At 40.8% G+C, this 21,811-nt stretch overlaps 2 protein-coding genes across 2 annotated transcripts; one reads left to right on the top strand and one right to left on the bottom strand.

The window, feature by feature from the left end:
- Positions 1–1,202: 1,202 nt before the first annotated feature.
- On the top strand, positions 1,203–4,767 carry LOC110623718 (AP2-like ethylene-responsive transcription factor At2g41710). The gene is made up of 9 exons (XM_021768737.2): positions 1,203–1,591; positions 1,800–1,882; positions 2,015–2,023; positions 2,124–2,212; positions 2,598–2,671; positions 2,743–2,793; positions 3,262–3,323; positions 3,544–4,166; positions 4,478–4,767. The coding sequence occupies exons 1-9, from the start codon at positions 1,353–1,355 to the stop codon at positions 4,529–4,531; spliced, it is 1,284 nt and encodes a 427-aa protein (XP_021624429.1). The 5' UTR covers positions 1,203–1,352; the 3' UTR covers positions 4,532–4,767.
- A 752-nt stretch (positions 4,768–5,519) lies between these two features.
- On the bottom strand, positions 5,520–6,434 carry LOC110622681 (L-type lectin-domain containing receptor kinase IX.1-like). The gene has a single exon (XM_021767276.2). The coding sequence runs from the start codon at positions 6,432–6,434 to the stop codon at positions 5,520–5,522; it is 915 nt and encodes a 304-aa protein (XP_021622968.2).
- Positions 6,435–21,811: the final 15,377 nt, after the last annotated feature.

Raw genomic sequence — 21,811 nt, 5'->3', positions numbered from 1 at the left:
GAGTTCAAACTCGAGTTTTATTAACGAGTTTCTTAATCGAGCTCGAGCTCGAATTAGGCTCGTTATTAAACTGAACGAGCCTTTCACGAGTCGAGCTCGAATCGAGCTCGATTATAATATTTAATTTTCGAGCCGAGCTCGAATCAAATATTAGAGTTTGAGTCGAGCTCGAGCTTTCAAACTTTTTTAATAAACGAGCTTGAGCTTTACAAAGGTCGGCTCGACTCGGTTCGATTACACCCCTATTTATTAAACTTTTTAAAATATTAAAAATATTTTAATAAATTTTTCAAAATCAAAAAATCAAAAATTTTTTTTATTATAGGAATCAGTAATTCTCCCTTGAAACTATGCAAATTTTGTTGGGCTTTTTCCTTTCATAATTATAAATCATTAACCTTTTTCATGTGAAAAAAAAAATCATTTGCAATAAAAGAATTCAACTAAATTCTTATATAATTGTATATAATTCATATTTCTTTTTACATAATTTTTTTAAAATTAAAATAAATTGATTTATTTATTTATTTCAAACATAGAAATTGATAAAAAGATTACACAATAAGCTTCATGTATATGATATATATTTTCAAGTTAATAAACTATTCATCCCTCTCTAGAACGCTAGAGAAAGAATTTTCTCTCTATTTAAATGTTTGATTCCTCTTATTCTTATTTCCTATCATTTGCCAAGTTGTAAATATTCTGAGTAGAGGATGGCTTGTCCATGGCCGTCAAAAGTTACTTGGCCTTCAACTCAAAATTACCCCATTAATGCAAAAAAAAAAAAAAAAAAAAAAAGCTTTTCAAATAATGAGACTTTATTGGAAAAGATATCATACTTTTTCTAGTTTCTACCAAGCATGGATTGCGTCCCATAATCAGACCAAAAGCTCAGCTACCAAAATGCATCTCATCAGTACGATTTCAGGGCCCTACCCAAATACTAATGCCATTAACAGCTTTAACGATGTCGTTTTCCTGTCTTCCCCCCTGACACCTTCCCCCGTCCTAACCGCATCACCACCAGACAACTCTGACACATAACACTTGATCTCTCGGACCCTTCAAAATTACAATACTACCCTCACTCCTCGTCCTAGCCGTTATAACCCCCTTTTGGCCTTTTCACCCTTAACGGCCCCACCACCTGCCCATACCCTCCATTCCTAGACTTGTCGAGGGCACTTATGTCATTTGGCTCTAAACCCCCTTCCAGAAAGAAACCTGCTCTCTTTCACTCGGCTTAACTGTTTGAAAATCCAAAGCTTTTGATTTCTCTTCTCTGGTTCTTTATTCCCCGTTCTCTCTTCTGTATCTTTCTCCTAGAGTTTTGGATTCTGTTTTCCACCATGGCTTCCTCTTCTTCGGATCCTGGGCTCAAACCAGAAGTTGGTAGTGGCAGTGGTAGTGGCGGTGGTAGTGGTGGTGGAGAGAGTTCGGAAGCTGTGATAGCAAATGATCAGCTATTACTCTACAGAGGACTAAAGAAACCGAAGAAAGAGAGAGGCTGCACTGCCAAAGAACGTATCAGTAAGATGCCTCCTTGCACTGCCGGTAAACGCAGCTCCATTTATCGTGGAGTCACCAGGTATACTTAATTTTGCTGATTTTTGGTTTGATTTTATCAAGATTTTCACTTATTAATCCAGAACTGTAAACTATTGAAAAGAAATAATACTAAAATTAAAATCCTAATTTTTAGTTTCTTTCGTCTAATTGGATGCTAATTACAATTAACAGTGCATTTGATTTTTTGATCCAGACACTAACACTGTAGCCTAACTTGAATGTTTTAGACATAGATGGACTGGTAGATATGAAGCTCACCTTTGGGATAAAAGTACATGGAACCAGAATCAGAACAAGAAGGGAAAACAAGGTCTCTCTCTCTCTCTCTCTCTCTCTCTCTCTCTCTCTCTCTCTCTCCCTCTCCCTCTCTTTTGTGTTTTGTTGCCTGAAACTGACTTTTTATTACTGTGCATGGAATGGCTGCTGCAATTCGATTTGTCAGTATACTTGGGTAAGTTGCTTGTCTGACAATGTCTATTATTTCGATATTCTTATGCCTGTGCTGTGTTAATTCATATTTGTTACATTCATTGAGATATATGTACTTACAGGGGCTTATGATGATGAGGAGGCTGCAGCTAGAGCATATGATCTTGCTGCCTTAAAGTATTGGGGACCTGGGACTCTCATTAATTTTCCAGTTAGATACTCAACTTGAACCTTCTCAGTTTGTCAGCAAAAGATCATCCATATATTTTTTTTCTATATTTCTGTATGTATAAGTGAGGAGCTGTGTTCTATATGTTTTAGTTTGATCTGTAAATCATGGAATGTGGATGCATTTTATATAGTTTTTATGCATGAGATGAGCCTTGCACATACACACACACATTAAAAATTTCCTCTCCTTAATGAGTAACAAATGTGCTACACTTTCTTGTTTAATTCTATACTTAGTAGAAAACAAACTTTTTATTACTAATTATTTACAGTACTTTGGTTTCTTTTATTTCAAACCTTATTTTCTTTTTTATTGCTGTGGATTTTTTTGTCATCATCTGAAGTACAATAATTTTGTGGTGCAGGTTACTGATTATACCAGAGACCTTGAAGAAATGCAGAATGTGTCAAGAGAGGAATACCTGGCATCTCTTCGGAGGTATGAATCTACTGTAAAGAATATACTTTAAACTGTGCCATACTGCTTTTAATGTTAAATATTTTCTGCAGAAAGAGCAGTGGCTTTTCAAGAGGAATTTCTAAATACCGTGGGCTTTCCAGGTATGCTTTATCCACGATTCTAAAAATGCTTTTATGTTCGGGTTCCAGAGGATTAATGGTACGTAACTACATATTTATATTTCTAGAAGTTACTAGTTCATGAGAAAACACAATTAGCGCATTAATGGTTTATTGTTTTAACTTCATCGGGAATGTTTAAGACTTCTTCTATGCTTCTTCGAAGCCTTGAGTGTTGCTTATTTTTTAAATTTCACAAATAGACTATGTACGAAATATCCCTAATTAATGAGTAGCCATATCCACCTCAAATATGAATCTTTGATAAATTCTGATGGAATTTTATTTATGTTTTCTTGTTTGACAACACATGTAATGTTGTATGCTTTTAGTTTGTCCTTGCCTTGAAGCTTTCTCTATGTATTACAGTTACCTTATGCCGTATTTATTAATTATTATTGATGTTTTGTTTCTGTATTTTGTTCTTTACTTCTGGCTATCACAAAGCAGTCGATGGGATTCATCATTTGGCCGCATGCCCGGTTCTGAATATTTCAGTAGCATAAATTATGGTATGTTGCAAAGTTCTAGTTTCAAGAAATTACTTTGATCAGCAACCAAGAAAATTGGACTACGTCAAAGAATATTGTCGAGTTGTATTGTTTATGGGAACATTAACTTTTGGCAATCATTGGCAATTGAAGGTTCCTGTATAATGCTTATTTCTCCCACCTATTTTCTTCTGGAACTAGTACCATTTTTCTAATGGTGATATCTCATTATAAAGTGCAGCTGATGACCCAGCAGCAGAAAATGAATATGTGGGAAGTCTTTGTTTTGAAAGAAAGATTGATCTAACAAGTTATATCAAATGGTGGGGGTCCAATAAAACTCGTCAAGCAGACTCCATCTCAAAGTCATCAGAAGAAACCAAATGTGGTTATGTTGAAGATATTGGTGAACTTAAAACATCAGAATGCGCCATCCAGCCTACTGAGCCTTACCAGATGCCTCGTTTGGGCATGCCTGTTGATGGAAAAAAGCATAAAGGTTCAAAAATCTCTGCCTTAAGCATTTTGTCACAATCAGCGGCATACAAAAACTTGCAAGAGAAGGCTTCAAAAAAGCAAGAAAACAATGCTGATAATGATGAGAATGAAAACAAAAATACCAATAACATGGACTATGGTAAGGCAGTGGAAAAGCCCACAACTCATGATGGCAGTAATGAAAGGCTTGGAGCTGCATTAGGAATGAGTGGGGGGTTGTCTCTTCAAAGAAATGTGTACCAACTGACTCCTTTCTTGTCTGCCCCACTTCTAACCAACTATAATACCGTTGATCCCCTAGTAGACCCCATCCTTTGGACATCTCTTGTTCCTGTTCTTCCCACTGGACTTCCTCGTAATTCTGAGGTAGATTGATTTTAATCACTTCTTTCTTTTGTTTAGTTGTTTTTTTTTTGCTTTTGTCCTCTCTTTTTTAAGCATTTAATCTCAAATAAGAATTATTTTGTGATACTCTGGGAAGGTTTTTTTTTTTCTCTTTGCTTTTTGAAAAGCATGAAATATCATCTATTTTGGGAGCAGAAATTTGATAAAGATTAAAGGATGACTCTGCCATAGTGATACACAAACAAAACCTCTTCCCTGATGTTTTCCCCCTTCTTTTCTTTTCTTCCAATCATTTGTATTCACCTCATAGGAAATTACACATGGTGATGCAGGTTACAAAGACAGAGACCAGTTCTACTTACACTTTCTTTCGGCCAGAGGAGTGACTGCATTTCCATGTTGGTTCTGTAACAGGCCTGCTATGGATCACAACATGAAAAATGCAAGGAAAAAGTACTGATAGGTCCTTTGTTATTTTTTTATTCTTTATTTTTGTGCTTTTAAGGACCCCCCAATCCCTAGCCCCTCTTTTTTTTTTGCTGTTTAATAATTACATATGTCTCAGAGAATATACAAAGGAACATCAATATATATGTATATTAATCACGTGTAGGGTTCAGCACGTCCTGATGTATTATCTCCTGATATTCCAGAGCTTGCATTTTAATGTCAAATTTGTGTCTCGCAATTGGGATGGTTAGGAATTTATGTTAGAACAGTAGAAAACATGACTTCCTTTCAAGTACATAGTTGTGTTTAGGAGTAAAAATCCTCATTTCTGAGAGTCAACATATTTCATTTTGTTACCTCAGATGTTCTCTTCTTTGTTGTACTTTAGTCGGATCTTGGCTCTATCCTTTATGGAGGGTAATTTGATTAGTCTTCAATTGCCCTTTTCCTTTCTTTGTGTTCATTTTTACTTTTATTTTTTCAGAGGAATTTGGTTTATTTTTATTGGTTAGGGAGGTGATGATTTGGATATCTCCCTGATTCCAAATTTGTATTTATTATCTTATCCCTGATTTCGTACCAATCCTTAGTGATATTGACGGACTTAAGTGGCTGGCAAAGTCTGCGGCCTCGTAATATTTTAATTTTTAAACGTAGGTTGAATATGAGTTTTTTTAATAAATTATCTCATTTAGCCCCTTAAATTTTTAATAAAAGTTTAGAAGATTGATTTTAATTGTTAAGTATATACTTTGGCGTTCCTCTAAATACAAATATTGCATCCTTCACTACTTAGCGATATATTCTAGTATTACTATAAAGTACACGAAAAGTTTATCTCCAATCCCTGCTTATGATTTAACTCTTGTAGATTTCCTACTCTTCTAGCCTTTCCCTTGATTAATTGCAAAGGCTATGTCTTTGCTAGCGACCACTCTGAAGACTGAAGGTGATAGAAGGTGGGTCTGAGTAAACAGGTGATGGTGCTGTTTTAGCATACATGAGACTAGGCATCTCTTCTGGAAGTTGGGGCAATTGTGCTTCAAATTTCAGCACCTGAAAAGCTTGTCTGGCTGATGGCCTTTGTTTATCAACTGGATGAGCACACCACAATCCAAGAATCAACAAGCATTCCAGCTCCTGCACATCAAAATCCATTCCTAATCTCTCATCAGCTGCATCAACAATCTTCCCAGCTCCATATAGATTCCAAACCCACTCAACAAGACCCATATGAGAGTCCTCATCTCTACACTTCCTCTTTCCAGTAGCAACTTCCAAGAGTACAATTCCAAAGCTATAGATATCGGATGCTTTACTAGCCCTGCATAGCTGGTAATATTCAGGTGCTATATAGCCAAAAGTTCCAACAACCTTTGTGGTTTGATGGCTCAAATTAGGGTCTAAAAACATAGATACCCCGAAATCGCCCAGCTTGGCATTGAAATTCAAGTCTAGCATCACATTAGCTGACTTGATATCTCTATGTAATATACAATGCCCAGATTCTTCATGAAGATAAAGCAAAGCAAATGCCAGATTAAGAACTATGTTTAATCTCACATTCCATGGAAGATGCATGCCATTTCCGAAAAGATGCTTGTCTAGGCCTCCGTTAGGCATGTAATCATAGACAATTAAGTACTCATCTTGATCATTACTCCAACCGATCAATGGGACGATACTCGTGCAATCCAACAAGATCATAATTTTCAATTCTGTTGTGAAAACTTCTGTGGCATACTTGTGTCTGCTGCAGATTCTCTTGACAGCAACCATCTTACCAGAATTGCTTAGGTACCCTCTGTAAACACTTGAAGTACCTCCTTTTCCCAGCATATTTTCACTTGAAAAGTTATCAGTAGCTAAAGCTAGTTCTTGGTAAGATAACTTCTTACACAAAATATCACTCGCAAAAGCTTCACTCGTGCAAGAGATGTTGCTCGTTGATTTGCTTGTGATCTGTAAATGGTTATAGAATATTAGTCTCGATGTGTATTACGTCTATAATTACAAGTATTTATAGAATACAAAGGATAAGACTCTAAGCTATTCAGTTACAGAAGAGACTTATCTACAATAACTAATCACAGCTGTATTGTTATCTAATATCCCCCCTCAATCAATGTGTGGCATAACACATAGATTGTCTCTTAGTAAACGAAAACGTGTCCCAGAAAGTCCTTTAGTAAACACATCAGCTGTTTGATCAGTACTTGCAATATGATGAACTTGTAGGTGTCCAGAGATGACTTTTTCGCGTACAAAATGAATGTCCAATTCAATATGCTTAGTTCGTGCATGTTGAATGGGATTAGCTGACATATATGTAGTACTAATGTTGTCACAAAACACCACAGGGGGCTCTTCAAGCTGTATGCCAAGCTCACGCAATAAACTAGTAATCCAAGTCAGTTCAGCCACCGTACTAGCTACTGCTCTATATTCTGCTTCCGCGCTTGATCGTGAAACAGTTGGCTGTTTCTTGGCAGACCAAGAAATCAGATTGTTACCAAAATAAAGACAAAAACCTGTAGTGGACCGGCGAGTATCATGGCAACCTGCCCAATCGGCATCAGAATAAGCTGTTAAAGTCTGCGAACCACCCTTATAAAATTGCAAACCATAATGTACAGTCCCCTTGACATATCGTAAAATTCGCTTTACCGCAAGCATATGTTTCTCTCTTGGATTATGCATGAATTGACACACCTGGTTAACAGCAAAAGCAATGTCCGGCCGAGTAAAAGTCAAGTACTGTAAAGCGCCAACAAGGCTTCTGTATAGTTGTGGATCACTGAGTAAAGCACTATCGGATGACAAAGACAAGGACTCATTAAGAGTTGGTGTTGACACAGGTTTAGCCATCTCCATTCCTGCTCTCTTTAATAAATCCGTTGCATATTTATATTGATGCAAAAACAACCCATCCAAATTTTGCTTGACAGATATACCAAGAAAATAGTGCAAACTTCCTAAATCAGACATAGCAAATTCCGATTTAAGAACCTGTAATAGCCGACTCATCAAAGTTTGGGACGAAGCTGTCAATACTATATCATCCACATAAAGTAATAACACAGCCATGTGTTGTCCCTCACGCAGCACAAACATCGAGGAATCCGCACGACTTCCTTTGAAACCAAGCATTTTCAAAAAATTCGTAAAACGCTCAAACCACGCCCGCGGCGCCTGCTTCAATCCATAAAGAGCCTTTTGAAGCTGACATACATATTCTGGAAAAGCCGGATGTATAAATCCCCGTGGCTGTTTCATATAAACATTTTCTTTCAAAACCCCATGCAAAAAAGCATTCTTGACGTCTAGTTGATGCACCGGCCATTGTCTCGAAACAGCAAGAGAAAGTACAGTCCGAATTGTTGTTGGTTTGACAACCGGACTGTAAGTTTCATCATAATCCAATCCAGGCTTCTGAGCATATCCTTGTGCAACCAAACGGGCTTTGTACCGTTCGAGAGTTCCATCGGATCGAAGTTTCACTTTATACACCCACTTCGAACCTATAATATTAACATTGGATGGCTTAGGAACCAACTTCCATGTCTGATTGCGCAATAATGCGTCATATTCAGTAGACATCGCCTTCCTCCATTCATGATGTCTTTGAGCTTCTGTATAGGTTTTAGGTTCGGGCAAAATCTGATTCTGATCACCATGAGCAGTCAAGGAGAAAATTTTCTTTGGTTTTCGAATCCCATCTTTGAGACGAGTTTGCATGGGATGCAAAGTCTGAGTTGAGGGACCTGTAATTGCCAAATCTGCAGGAAAAAGAGTCAAGGCATTATTTGTTTCATTAGGAACAATAGGTGTAGAATCCGCAACAGCAGGACTGGTGGTATCGAAATGATCCGCAGGTGACTGATTTCCAGAATCCGTTGGTTCTGAATGAACAGGAGAACGACAGTCCTGTACGGTAACAGCTTGCTGATTCTGAGCTCTATTATTACTCGAACAACTTTGTAACAATGGTACTTGCCTTGGAAAGGAAGGAAGATGGAAGCCACGTTGCACAGAAGCTGCTGGTTGTGCAGAAACATGTTGCTGGAACTGTAAAAAGGGAAATTGATGTTCGTCAAACAGCACATGTCTAGAAATAATCACTTTGCCAGTTTTCGGATTATAACAACGAAATCCCTTGTAAGTATCAGGATACCCAAGGAAAATACAATGAATTGAGCGATTTTCCAACTTATGAGACACTGTTGCTGTTATGTTAGGAAAACAAGAACAGCCAAAAACTCGTAAATGAGTATAAGAAGGCGGTTTACCCAGTAATTGTTCATAAGGAGATTTAAATTGTAATGTCTCACTAGGCAAAATATTATGTAAATGTACCGCCATATGCACAGCCTCCACCCAAAATTGCAAAGATAAATTGGATTGAGTAAGCAAAGTTCTGACCATATTTATTAATGTGCGATGTAATCGTTCAGCCGCGCCATTTTGCTGTGGCGTATACGGACAAGAAAATTGCAGACGGATACCATTATTAGAAGCAAACTGTTGAAAATGATTGCTAATGTATTCGCCACCTCCATCACACTGCAAACACTTAATCAAAACACCAAATTGGGTTTTTACATAAGCCACAAATGAAACAAAATAATTATAAACCTCACTCTTTCGTTTTAAAGGATATAACCACACATATCGAGAGTAATCATCCATAAACACCACATAATATCGATAGCCACTAAAAGATGAAACAGGAGAAGACCAAACGTCAGAATGAATTAATGCAAAAGGAGCCGAAGCTCTTACATGAGAATGAGAAAACGACAACTTAGTATGCTTGCCCAATCGACAAGCAGTACAAGACACTTTATTAAAACTAGATGTTCGAAATAACTTTGACAAAATGGAAGAATTAGGGTGTCCTAAACGACGATGCCACAACTCGAATGAATTTGCCGAAGCAATCAGACTCGTAGAACCACCAGACAAAGAAGACGAAAATGAAGAAGGAGAGAACTCATAAAGGTCCCCTGGACTACTGCAACTGAGAAGTGGAGTCCGCGTCTTGAGATCCTTCACACAAAAACCATAGGGATCAAACTCAACAGAACAGGAATTATCACGAGCAAATTTCTTAACAGAAATTAAATTATGAGTTAAAGAAGGGACGACAAGAACATCTTTTAAAAGTAAATCACGACTAGGTAATGGAAAAGAATTTGAACCAATATGAGTGACAGGAAGAGAATGTCCATTACCAAACACAACATTATTAGAAACGGGAGTTGGAAGACACGAAGACAGGATACCTGGATTAGGTGTCATGTGGGAAGTAGCACCTGTATCTGGTAGCCACGCAGAATGCACAGGTTCAGGAAATTGAACCGCAGCAAAGGATCGATCACCCGAGAATTGTCCAGAACGAGTAAAATGTGGGCAATCTCTTGCTATATGGGTATATTCTAAACAAATCTGACACTGTGTGGGTTGAGAAAAACCAGCAGATTGAGGTGGAAAACCAGCATATGGTGAAGAAAAACCAGTGGGTCGAGGACCAAGCACACCATTGTATGAACCTGAAAAATTGGATCCAGGATGATACATAGAAGATGATTGATTGTAATAATATCCACGTCCTCCTCGTCCAGAACGACCACCACGACCCCCTCTGCCATAGGAATCACCACCAGTGTTATGATAGTAACCAGAATTACGGCCACCACGACCTCGACCTCCACGGCCTCGTTGATTAGAAGAAGAATTGCGTTCAGTAGAAACTAACGCTGTCTGCGAATTTGCCGGATTTGGAACTGGCTGAGATTGTTTCTTTGCGCGACTTTGCAATCGCAACTCCTGAAGATATAAAGAAGTACGTGTCTCCGCAAAAGAAGGAAGAGGTTTCTTTCCCGTCAAATTGATGACAACATTTTCATATTCAACAGGCAAACCATCCAGTATCTGCATAACTAAGTCATCCTCAGTAATAGCATGACCAATAGAACAGAGGGAATCATAAACAGTTTTTAATTTCTGAAGATATTCATCAATGGTAGAATTATCCTTAACAGTTCTGTAAAAGTCTGCTTTAAGTTGAAGAAGTTTTGCATGAGCTTGATCATGAAACAGAGTTTCGATAGCTTCCCAGGCTTGCTGAGCAGTAAGAACAACATTTGGTTTGATGAGACTACGCAAGATATCAGGACTAAGAGTAGCCTGAATCCAAGATAAAACGAGACGGTCAATTTGTTTCCATAATAAGAAATCTGGATTTGGTTTAGATTCACCAGCAGAATTTGTTAATACACATGGTGGTGCAGGAACTGAACCATCAACGTGATCATACACATCATAACCCTGTAAAACAGGAATAATGAGAGAACGCCAGAGAAGGTAGTTGGTGAAATTGAGAGCTTCATTGACATAATTTTTGATATTAGAAACTCCAAAAGATGGATGGAGAGAAGAATTGGAAACAGCAGGTTGGGTGGAAGACTCGGCAGGATGAGAAGGGGCTGTTGTGTTGGAAGACATGACGAAGACAACGAGAACAGGGAGAGAAAAAAAAAAACAGAAGAAAGGAAAGAGTTGATACCTAATAGGGCTCTGATACCATGTAAATGGTTATAGAATATTAGTCTCGATGTGTATTACGTCTATAATTACAAGTATTTATAGAATACAAAGGATAAGACTCTAAGCTATTCAGTTACAGAAGAGACTTATCTACAATAACTAATCACAGCTGTATTGTTATCTAATATGATCTTCTTGTGCAGCACTAGAATAATTGCAGATACACCAGCTGCAGTCATGAGGGTACAAATCACAACAGTAAACTTCCAATTAGTCTTCTCATACTTATATGTCAAACCTGAACGTGCATTGTCGAAAACCATATCCAAGTATCTGTCTGCATCAAATTCCGACTCTAAGTTATTATCATCCCCATCCACTGCACCTCCATGCTTCATGTTGCTACGGTAGAAGCATTCCTTGACAACTGAACTACTCGGAACATTTTTCCAGTCATCGCCATGTTGCCACACGCCACGCAGGTATGTTACATCGGCTAAGGTGGACATTCGAACAAAAGACGCTTCCACTTGTATCAAATCAGAACTAATATTCCAGAAGATTTGATCATAGCGGGAGTTCTGATTGTAGCTTGCTATAGTACATGTTCTTTCATTAACATTTATGTCCCATGTAATGGCCTCATTATTAACAGCTTTGGATATGCAGTTGATGGTGTCAAGCATAGTGACCCTAGCAAGAGGATTATCCATGTAGATGGGAGTTCCTCCACAGGAAAAACCGCGGCCTTGTAGTCGAGAACTAGATGTGTTCGACGAAAATGGATCGACCGAGGGAAGAAGAACGAGAAAGGTTGACAATCCAGAGAGAAAGAAGAGAACACTTGGATACATGGACAAAAGATTGAGATGAACAGACAGTTGATTTCTCAGTAATGCAGAAGCAAAATGCTACCTTATATTAGGAAGAATATGATTAATTATTTATTACACAAAGATAGCTATTATTCCAAAAGTTAGTGAACATAACAAGGAAGAACATAGAAACAAGGCATTGTTTGATAAGACCTTTGTATTATATAGCATATTTCCTTGACAGAAAACAAAAGATAAACATAATAAAAATATATCAATTTGGCACATACGATCAAAAAAATATTAAATTTAAATCAAATTTAATTTATCTTAAAAATCTTTTATGATAAAAATTATTTAGCGTGATATATTTAAAAAAATAATAAAAATTATTTAGCGTGATACATTTATAAAAAATTCAATAGCAGAATACATGTTAAATTTGAATAAGGTATTTAATCTGATGTGAACAAATGTTTATTATAGTATCCAACTATTTTTTAAAATTTTTTTTGTAACGACCCGGAAACCGGTACCCCTCAGTAACGGTTCGAACCATCACTGGCACTAGGATCCAGATCGGCTTAAGGCCGCCGGGACCCGTAGTCAGCCAACTATACTCTCTGTGTACCTGATAAATTCCATACATGATACAAAACGACTCAACAATCTTGTAAAACTCTGTAGGCTTAACTGCTGCTACTCAGATATGTCAATCTGAAATGGCCCTCAGGGCCTACACCAGGGACTACTATCTGCTGTGGGTCAAGGGATTGAAACCCTTTTAATCTATAACACATCCCATTGGTATCTCATCAAAGCCATACGTTAAGCCCAACTCACACATTTCTCATCAAGAAACGTAAAACAGGATGCTTGTACAAAGGGATTAATCATACATCACACTATGGCAAAGACACTAGGGAAAGCACAAGTCTATCCAGTAAATGACAGTACATAGCGATACATTACATGACAACTAATCTTTTAATTACATCATGTCCACTATGCTATTACAAACATACATTCATGCATCACTGTTCTCTGTACTCTTGCTGACTTTGACTTCCCATAGCTATCTCAGAACCTGCAAAACTGGGGTTAAGGGAGTGGGATGAGCTACTACAGCCCAGTGAGAAGGAACAGTAAAACAGTTCAGTCATTACATGCTCTCATGAAATGTATCACATCACAAACATATCACCTCAAGGATGAACTTGTCACCAATAGCCCTGTACTGTATACATATAGTAATATGTCCAACTTGCCAGGGGCGATTACGCCTCACCTGGACTTCTCTTACCTGGCTCTATCACAAGGCCAACTGTGCCAGGGGCGATTAGGCCTCACCTGGACTTCTCTATCTGAGTCAGGTCAAACTGTCTATCTCATAGTACCAAGAGCGACCTGGACTATCCAGGGGCGACCTGGACTATCCAGGGGCGACCTGGTATGGCTACCTCATGCCATAACTCTGTGTCTGTACTCTGTGCTCTATCAAGGGCTAAGGATCATCCAACATTCATCCATACATATATCATCTTATGCAATGCATCATATTCGTGAATCGAATGCAATACAACCTAATACAACACATGGCATGTTATGATGCATGGATCATGCTAGAAGTGTGTCATTTCTCAAGATAAATATTAAGTTTAGTTCCACTCACCTGTAGCCTCTGCTTGGCTAACTCTGGGCTACCTCTAACTCTGACGCAGGTACTACTGCTACACATCTCGGTTCCTCGGGTCCAATCCTACAATGGAGGACGCAAATGAGGCACCAAACATACTCTATACAACTGATAAACAACTCCCCAAAACCCCTCTAGAACACCTCAAAACATGCATGCAAAACAAGCAAAGGAAGGCTGGACAGGGCACCTTCGGCAGCACCTTCGGCGGCCGAATGTCTCCTCCAGAGACGAAAGTCGGGCATGTTCGGCGGCCGAATCCTCCTTCGGCTGCCGAACCTGAGTTCATCCAGAACTCAGCTTCGCGCTTCAACCAGCCTCCCAACTTTTGCCATATTCCCCAAATCGTGCATTCAACCTCTCAACCTATGCATATACTTATGTACATGCTCCAAGGGGTCCAAAACTAACTTAAAACCCCAACAAAACAATACACATAACACATAATCATGCATAAACCATGAAAACATGAAAACGAACCTATATAAGCAACTCTACCCTTATCCTCTGTAAAAGCTGTTATAAACCATTAAAACAAGTTAAAAACTTCCCTTACCTTTGGACAACAGAAGCTAAACAATCTGAACTCAAAGCTATGCACCAACACCTCTTCTTCTTCACTAACCCACCAAAGCTCTCCCTTTTTTCTCAAAAACATTCAAAACACTTTACCACCCTCAAACCTGAGCATGGGTGATTAAAATGAGTCATAGGAGACGTGGCCTCATCTCCAGCCATGATCTGGAGGTAACACCTGTCCAAAACTCTGGCTGAGGCGTGCACAATGGCTGGCCAACTCACCTTCGGCTGCCGAATCGCATGCAAAACCATGCAACATTTGGGGGCCGAACTTGAACTTCGGGGGCCGAACATTGGGCACTTTCGGCGGCCGAACTTACCTTCGGCGGCCGAACATGGCAGAATGCCTCCTTGGCCCTTTCTCTTCACAACTCAATCCTTTTTCACTCGAAAATCGTTAAAATACTTAAAACCATTGTAGACAACGTTCTCTTACCCTTCCAGAGACCTCTGACATCCTCGAATTCTACCGAACGATAGGAATTCCGATGTCTGACTCTAGCCGGGTATTACATTCTTCCCCCCTTCAAGAACATTCGTCCTCGAATGTTGAAACAATAAACACAGATGCAAATAAGCAAGGAAGGAAAGCATAAGAAGAGACACAGATATCACTGGAGTAACAACGCCCGGGTTATTTACATTTCTTGACTCTGCTGACTTTTACCTCTTTACTCTGTGTCCATATTCTATACTGCCTGCTAACTTTTCTTTCTTTTTGGCTCTTTTTGATTCACATTCCTTTGGTTACACTCGGTTAAAGGAGCAATAACTCTTGACTTGGCTATACCTTTCTCTCGCTCTACTTGTGACACAACACAAGGGACTAGACATGCCCTGAAATCGAACTCATCTTACAGAACTTGGCCTCTATGCCGTGTTCTCTTAAAATCTACACCACGTAGTAGATAATGGGCATGCTTCTCTGTTTTTCTACACTATTCTACACTTTTGCTGCGCACTCTGATCCTTGCCCGCCTTTCTTCTTCTTTCCTATACTGGTTTTTGTTTTCTTTACTTCTCTCTCTAACTCTCACCATCTAGTTCCCAACGCTTAGATCGATCGTGGAGACTACATAGCTCCTACTCGCTGTCTCCACAGCTCATTACTTTTGCGTGGGAACACCTGTCCTTGGTAGTGATTTTGTTCAACTGCTCACAATTGGTACAAAATCGCAAGGTTTCATCCTTCGTTTCTCACACCAACACTGGAACATTCCAGGGTGAGGTACTAGGTCGGATATAGCCTTTCTCTACCAAGTTTCTCTATCATACTCTGACCATGCTCTCTCTCTGCAGGTGCCATCCTGTAGGGTAGAAGGAAAGAAATGGTTCTGCGTCCAGACACCACTTCTATTCCACTCTCTACTCTCTACCTTCCTGACAGATGGTAAACCTGACAGCTCATCTGGTAAACCATCTAGAACTCACTACCTACGGGCATTGAGGCTAATTCCCCGATCGGACTACTCGACTCGCTCACAAGAGCTAGAACCCTCTGATAACCTTTCCTGTGTACCTTTGAGCTTGCTGGGCTGACATCAAACCTCTAGGCACCTATACTCTGTCCCTTCCAAGGACTATCTCTGATCCATCCTAGCCTCTGAATTCTCCTACCTTGTCTCTACAGACACAGGTAGTACAATGAGTAAGTAGCCAATCCGCCCTAGAATGACATCAAATAGTCAACTCTAGAACCATAAGGTCAGTTGGCTAGTATCTACTCACTACAAACTCTAAACTGCTCTGACTGACTGACTCTGCCTCAGATGGATCATACTCGGGTCCACTAACCCAGAGAAAACACTCTAAGCCTAGAAGTCATCAAACCCACTCTATTAACAGCTCACTAAGCCACAAGGACGTAGAAACACGCGGGTTCAACACAAACAGCATACACATCCGAACATCTACAAGTGAACATACCTGACGTCACTGTGTTCGATGTGATAGCTTCCTACTGAGTCAGGGTGAAGCTCCGAGCTAAAGCTAACGGAACTTCCCTCGGGAACTTACTAATGGAAAGGCTAACCCTTTCCTTTGCCTCAACTACCACTTAATCCCAGATTAAACTGAAATCTCTTCCTATACTTACACTTATTCTTACTCTTTTCTTTTTCTGTTCTATTCTCGTTTACTTACTCTTCTCTTTTCCTTCATTTGCTCTCTTTCACTTACTGGTATGCTTTTCTTCCTCTTCTATTTCTTATTTTGTTCTCTGACTTATTGATTATCCTTGAGGGCTGCACTCGGAGATGAGAGATCACTCTCCCTATCCCTGGATAAAATCCAAGGCCATAGCATCTCATAGCAACACTCTCAAGCATCTTTCCTAGCTCACTAACTTTTAGCTCCTATTCGTTTGATTTTTACCATCTCGTTTACTCTACTGGTACCATCCTGCAGAGAAGACTAGGACTAATGGGTCTAGACACTATTCCTATTTCCCATTGGACTCTCTTAGCAGGTGGTACACCTGATGACTTGTCTGGGTCACGATCTAAACTTTTCTTTGGCTACGGGCACTAAAACGGGTTCCCCTCCGGATCTACCTACCTGTTATACTCTTTGGCACAAACAAGAAACCCCTGATAACCTCTCCTACTCAGCGTAAGAGCCTATAGGGCTGATATCAAACTCCAGGCCTCTCTACACTGTCCCCTCAACAAACGACCTGTGATCCATCCTGATCTCTACGCCTAACTACTCTGCCTATCGACGGCAGTACGATGAGTAGGTAGCCCATCCACCCCTAGAATGACATCAAACAGTCACTCTAGAACCACTAGGTCAGCTGGAAGGCACCTACTCAAACGCGCACTCAACTCTATTGGCAGACTGACTCTGCCGCTGACGGATCACACTTGGGTCTATTGACCCAAAGAGGACATTCTAATCCTAGAAGCTATCAAACCCCTACTCTCTATGGCTCTTAAAGCATGAAGGAAAATGAAACATCAGAGTCTCTAATAGCAGACACATCAAAACATATGGAAGTGAAAAGTACCTGTCACCGCCATGTCCGCTGTGTGAGCCTCTTGCTGCGTCAAAGCGACGATCCGTGCTGGTACTGATGGGCCTTCACTTGGGGAACCTGTGGACGAAGGAGTGATCTCGCTCCCTCTGCCTCTACCCAACGCCATGGCTAGAGCTCCTGGCTGAGTCACTCTGTCTGAGGCTGTCTGCTGGAACTGTGGTCTCAAGGTCGCGGTGGAACACTCACGTGCTATGTGCCCCTCCTGTCCGCACCTAAAACATGCTGTTGTCCCTACTAGACAGACTCCCTTGTGCGGCCTACCGCACCTTGGACATTTGGAGTTGTTCAAACCAGAGCTCGATCCCTCACCTATTCCCAGACCAGACTTGATCTGCTTCCAGAACGTGTTCTTCTTTGATCGTCTGAGGCCTCTACCTCCCTTCTTCCTTTCTATACCAGCCTCGTGCAGTGGGGAGAGATTAACATCACTTGTCCCTGCAAGTCTGGTACTAGCTTCCCTCTTCTGTGCCATTTCTACTCTATCATGGAAACTCTCCCTTGACCTGTCTGGTAAAACCCATCCTACAAACGCATGAGCAAACTGCTCCCAGGATAAGCTTTCTACCCTCGGGGTCACATACTGGTTGAACCATTCCCTTGCCTTGTCACATTTCAATGTGACCCCTGCCATCTGAATGGCTCTACTCTCACTGGCTCCTAACTCATCGGTTATCATCTTGACCGTTCTGAGATACTCAAAAGGGTCATCACCAGTCTCAAATGTGGGAACATCCAACCTCAAATAGTCTGTCATCTGTACCCTACTTCCTCCAGGTGAACTAGGCTTAGGTATTTGGACAACTGGGGCTACTGGTTCTACTGGTGGTGGAGGAGGTGCAACATTCCCTGAGATAGGGTTTGCTAAACTTGGATAACCAAAGAAGTGTGGAAACATGGTATACTGTGGATGTGGCAGTGGATATGGCGGATAAAAGGACGGATAGGGCATAAAGGTGGGATATGGGTGATAACTAGGAAACTCTGATGTACCTCTCATCGGGTACTCTGCCCCCCACGGGTAGGGTGGATACTGAGGTGGAACAAATCTCGAGGCCTGAGTGCCTCCTTGGGACTCACCCATATCTCCTCCTAACCTGCTCATGCCAAAGCTACCATCTCTGCTCTGCTCATCCTCCTCTATGACTCTCATAAACCCTGACATACCACTCTGCACAACTTCCCTTCTACTCTCATCACTAGACCTTCTCGGGTCCCTTGATGTACCTTCTCTGCTTAAACTATCTGATGTTGCCCTTTGCAGAACAGGGAGATGGGCATCCATGCCTTCATTCTCCGGCGGAGCTCCAGTCAATCTAGCAGATCGACGAGTTCCTCTCATCCTGCCTCTGAAACGCACAACATCACACACAAAAATATCATCACATGATCCATGTGAGAACACATGAATCCGCAGCACATATCAAACATTTCAATAATGCACATGCAACTCATCATCGCATTTCACATCATCATGCAAGACAGGACTCCACATCCTATCCTAGTGGACATGATTTGACCTATTGTGCTTCCCCTCCTATACCAGACAACACCTCTTTCCGATGTGGGATATCTCTAGTCCTTGAGCATCTTTGCTCAACACATCGTACTCATGAGGCCCTATGCTCTGATACCAATCTGTAACGACCCGGAAACCGGTACCCCTCAGTAACGGTCCGAACCATCACTGGCACTAGGATCCAGATCGGCTTAAGGCCGTCGGGACCCGTAGTCAGCCAACTATACTCTCTGTGTACCTGATAAATCCCATACATGATACAAAACGACTCAACAATCCTGTAAAACTCTATAGGCTTAACTGCTGCTACTCAGATATGTCAATCTGAAATGGCCCTCAGGGCCTATACCAGGGACTACTATCTGCTGTGGGTCAAGGGATTGAAACCCTTTTAATCTGTAACACATCCCATTGGTATCTCATCAAAGCCATACGTTAAGCCCAACTCACACATTTCTCATCAAGAAACGTAAAACAGGATGCTTGTACAAAGGGATTAATCATACATCACACTATGGCAAAGACACTAGGGAAAGCACAAGTCTATCCAGTAAATGACAGTACATAGCGATACATTACATGACAACTAATCTTTTAATTACATCATGTCCACTATGCTATTACAAACATACATTCATGCATCACTGTTCTCTGTACTCTTGCTGACTTTGACTTCCCATAGCTATCTCAGAACCTGCAAAACTGGGGTTAAGGGAGTGGGATGAGCTACTACAGCCCAGTGAGAAGGAACAGTAAAACAGTTCAGTCATTACATGCTCTCATGAAATGTATCACATCACAAACATATCACCTCAAGGATGAACTTGTCACCAATAGCCTTGTACTGTATACATATAGTAATATGTCCAACTTGCCAGGGGCGATTAGGCCTCACCTGGACTTCTCTTACCTGGCTCTATCACAAGGCCAACTGTGCCAGGGGCGATTAGGCCTCACCTGGACTTCTCTATCTGAGTCAGGTCTGTAATACTCGGCTAGACTCCGATATCGGAATTTCAACCGTCCGGTGGAATCTCGGATGTCGGAAACCTCTAGAAGGGTAAAACCAGGTTTTTATAAAATGTTTTCATGTATTTTAATGTTTTAAGCATGAAATTAAATGAGCTTTTGCATGAATAATCTTTGGAGGAAAACCCAGGTTTGGCCGCCGAAAGCCAAGTTCGGCCGCCGAACATGCATGCGTTTTGGAGGCACGTTAGGCCCCCGAAAGCATGAGTTGGGGAAGTCCAGTTTCGGCCGCCGAAAGTCAAGTTCGGCCGCCGAACATTGCATGGATGCGGGAGCGCATTCGGCCCCCGAACGTGGCCTGGCCAACCACCTATAAAAAGGGGACTTAGCCGAAATGGGTGAGCTTTCTCCCATTTTCGGCCACAGCAAGCTTCCGACCTTCCCTTTGCAACTCTTGTGTTCTTCCTCCAAATCTCTTCCATTTTTCTTGAGTTTTCACCTCGCTTTGCAAGTTTTGAGCATTTAAACCAAGTTTTGGAGCTTTGAGAACTCAGGAGCTCATTTTCGTGGATCTCCAAGTTTAGGTCGTCTCCCTCTCGATCTTCAAGAGGTAAGAGCCGATCTTAAGCTCCTTTTGTGTTTTAAATAAGTTTTATGCAAGATCTATGGGTAGAGATGCATGTTTCGGCTTATTGATGAGTTTATGGGTTTTGATGCTTGGATGAGCAATGTAGCTTGTTTATGTGTTGTTTGAAGTGTTGTAGATGGGGTATGTGATAGTTTGAGACCCCTAGGTGTGTTGTATGATGTGTATGCATGTTTTAGAACAAGTTTATGCATGATTTGAGGTTTTGGGAGGCAAGAGGTTCATGTGAACCAAGTTTCTGCCCGTTTGGCAGAAACCAGGTTCGGCAGCCGAAGGAAGTTTCGGCCGCCGAACCCTCTTGTGGAGGCAGCATTCGGCTGCCGAAGCTTGCCCCCGAAAGAGGACTTTCGGATCTGTCTAGGACTTTCGGTCGCCGAAAGTGCCGCCGAAAGTGCCTGACTTTCGGATCTGTCTGGGACTTTCGGCCGCCGAAAGTGCCCTGTCCAGCCTTTCTTTGCATGTTTTGCATGGATGTTTTGAGATGTTTTAGGGGGTTTTTGGGGGATGTTTTTAGAGTTTTGTTCTAGCATGTTTGGTCCCTCATTTGAGTCCACCTGTGTAGGTTCGGACCCGAGGAACCGAGGGCCCCAGCAGTGAGATAGCTGCTTCAGAGTCTGTAGAGCTTCAGCCAGAGGTGAGTAGAATAAACTCTTAACTTTTAAATTAAAGAAGTATAAGTTTTTGAGCATGTTCATGCATCATGGATGCCATGTGATATTAGGTTGTTTGCATTAGTGTACACGAATATGTTGCATTGCATAATATGATGTGGATGCGGATTGGCTATTGGATGATCCTCTAGTCCTCCTATGGTATGATATGATGATGATACGGTACGGATTACCAGTGAGGCCCATTCTACGCCCCTGGACTATGTTAAGAGAAAGACCAGTGAGGCCCATTCTACGCCCCTGGCATATTGGAATGTTATGTTATGTTGTGTATGTAAGAGAAAGACCAGTGAGGCCCATTCTACGCCCCTGGCACGATTGGACTATGTTGAGGACTATAGGTGACAATACCATCCTTATGTGATATGTTTGTGATGTGTTGCATTTCATGGAAGCATGAAATATTTTAATATATGTTTTCTCTATTCTGCTCACTGGGCTTTGTAGCTCACCCCTCTCCCCTAACCCCAGATGTGCAGGTACAGGGTAGATCAGGAGGTTAGCCAGAGTATGAAAGCTATGTTTATGTAATGGTTAGATTGTGGACATGACAATTGTATTATGATGTAATGTAAAAGTGTTTTAAGTTATGTAATTTGAATATTGAGGATAGAGTTGTGCTTGACCAATACAGATTGTTAATCCCACTTGTATGTACATGGTCTTTATGATATGAGATATGAGGTTATGTTTCAACCAAGCTTATGTATGATGAGATACCCCATTGGAGCATTGGAT

Source organism: Manihot esculenta, chromosome 9 (assembly GCF_001659605.2).
Source record: "Manihot esculenta cultivar AM560-2 chromosome 9, M.esculenta_v8, whole genome shotgun sequence".
Taxonomy (NCBI): Eukaryota; Viridiplantae; Streptophyta; class Magnoliopsida; order Malpighiales; family Euphorbiaceae; genus Manihot; species Manihot esculenta.
Note: the sequence above shows the minus strand (reverse complement) of the source record. Positions and strands in the feature narration are given on the sequence as shown.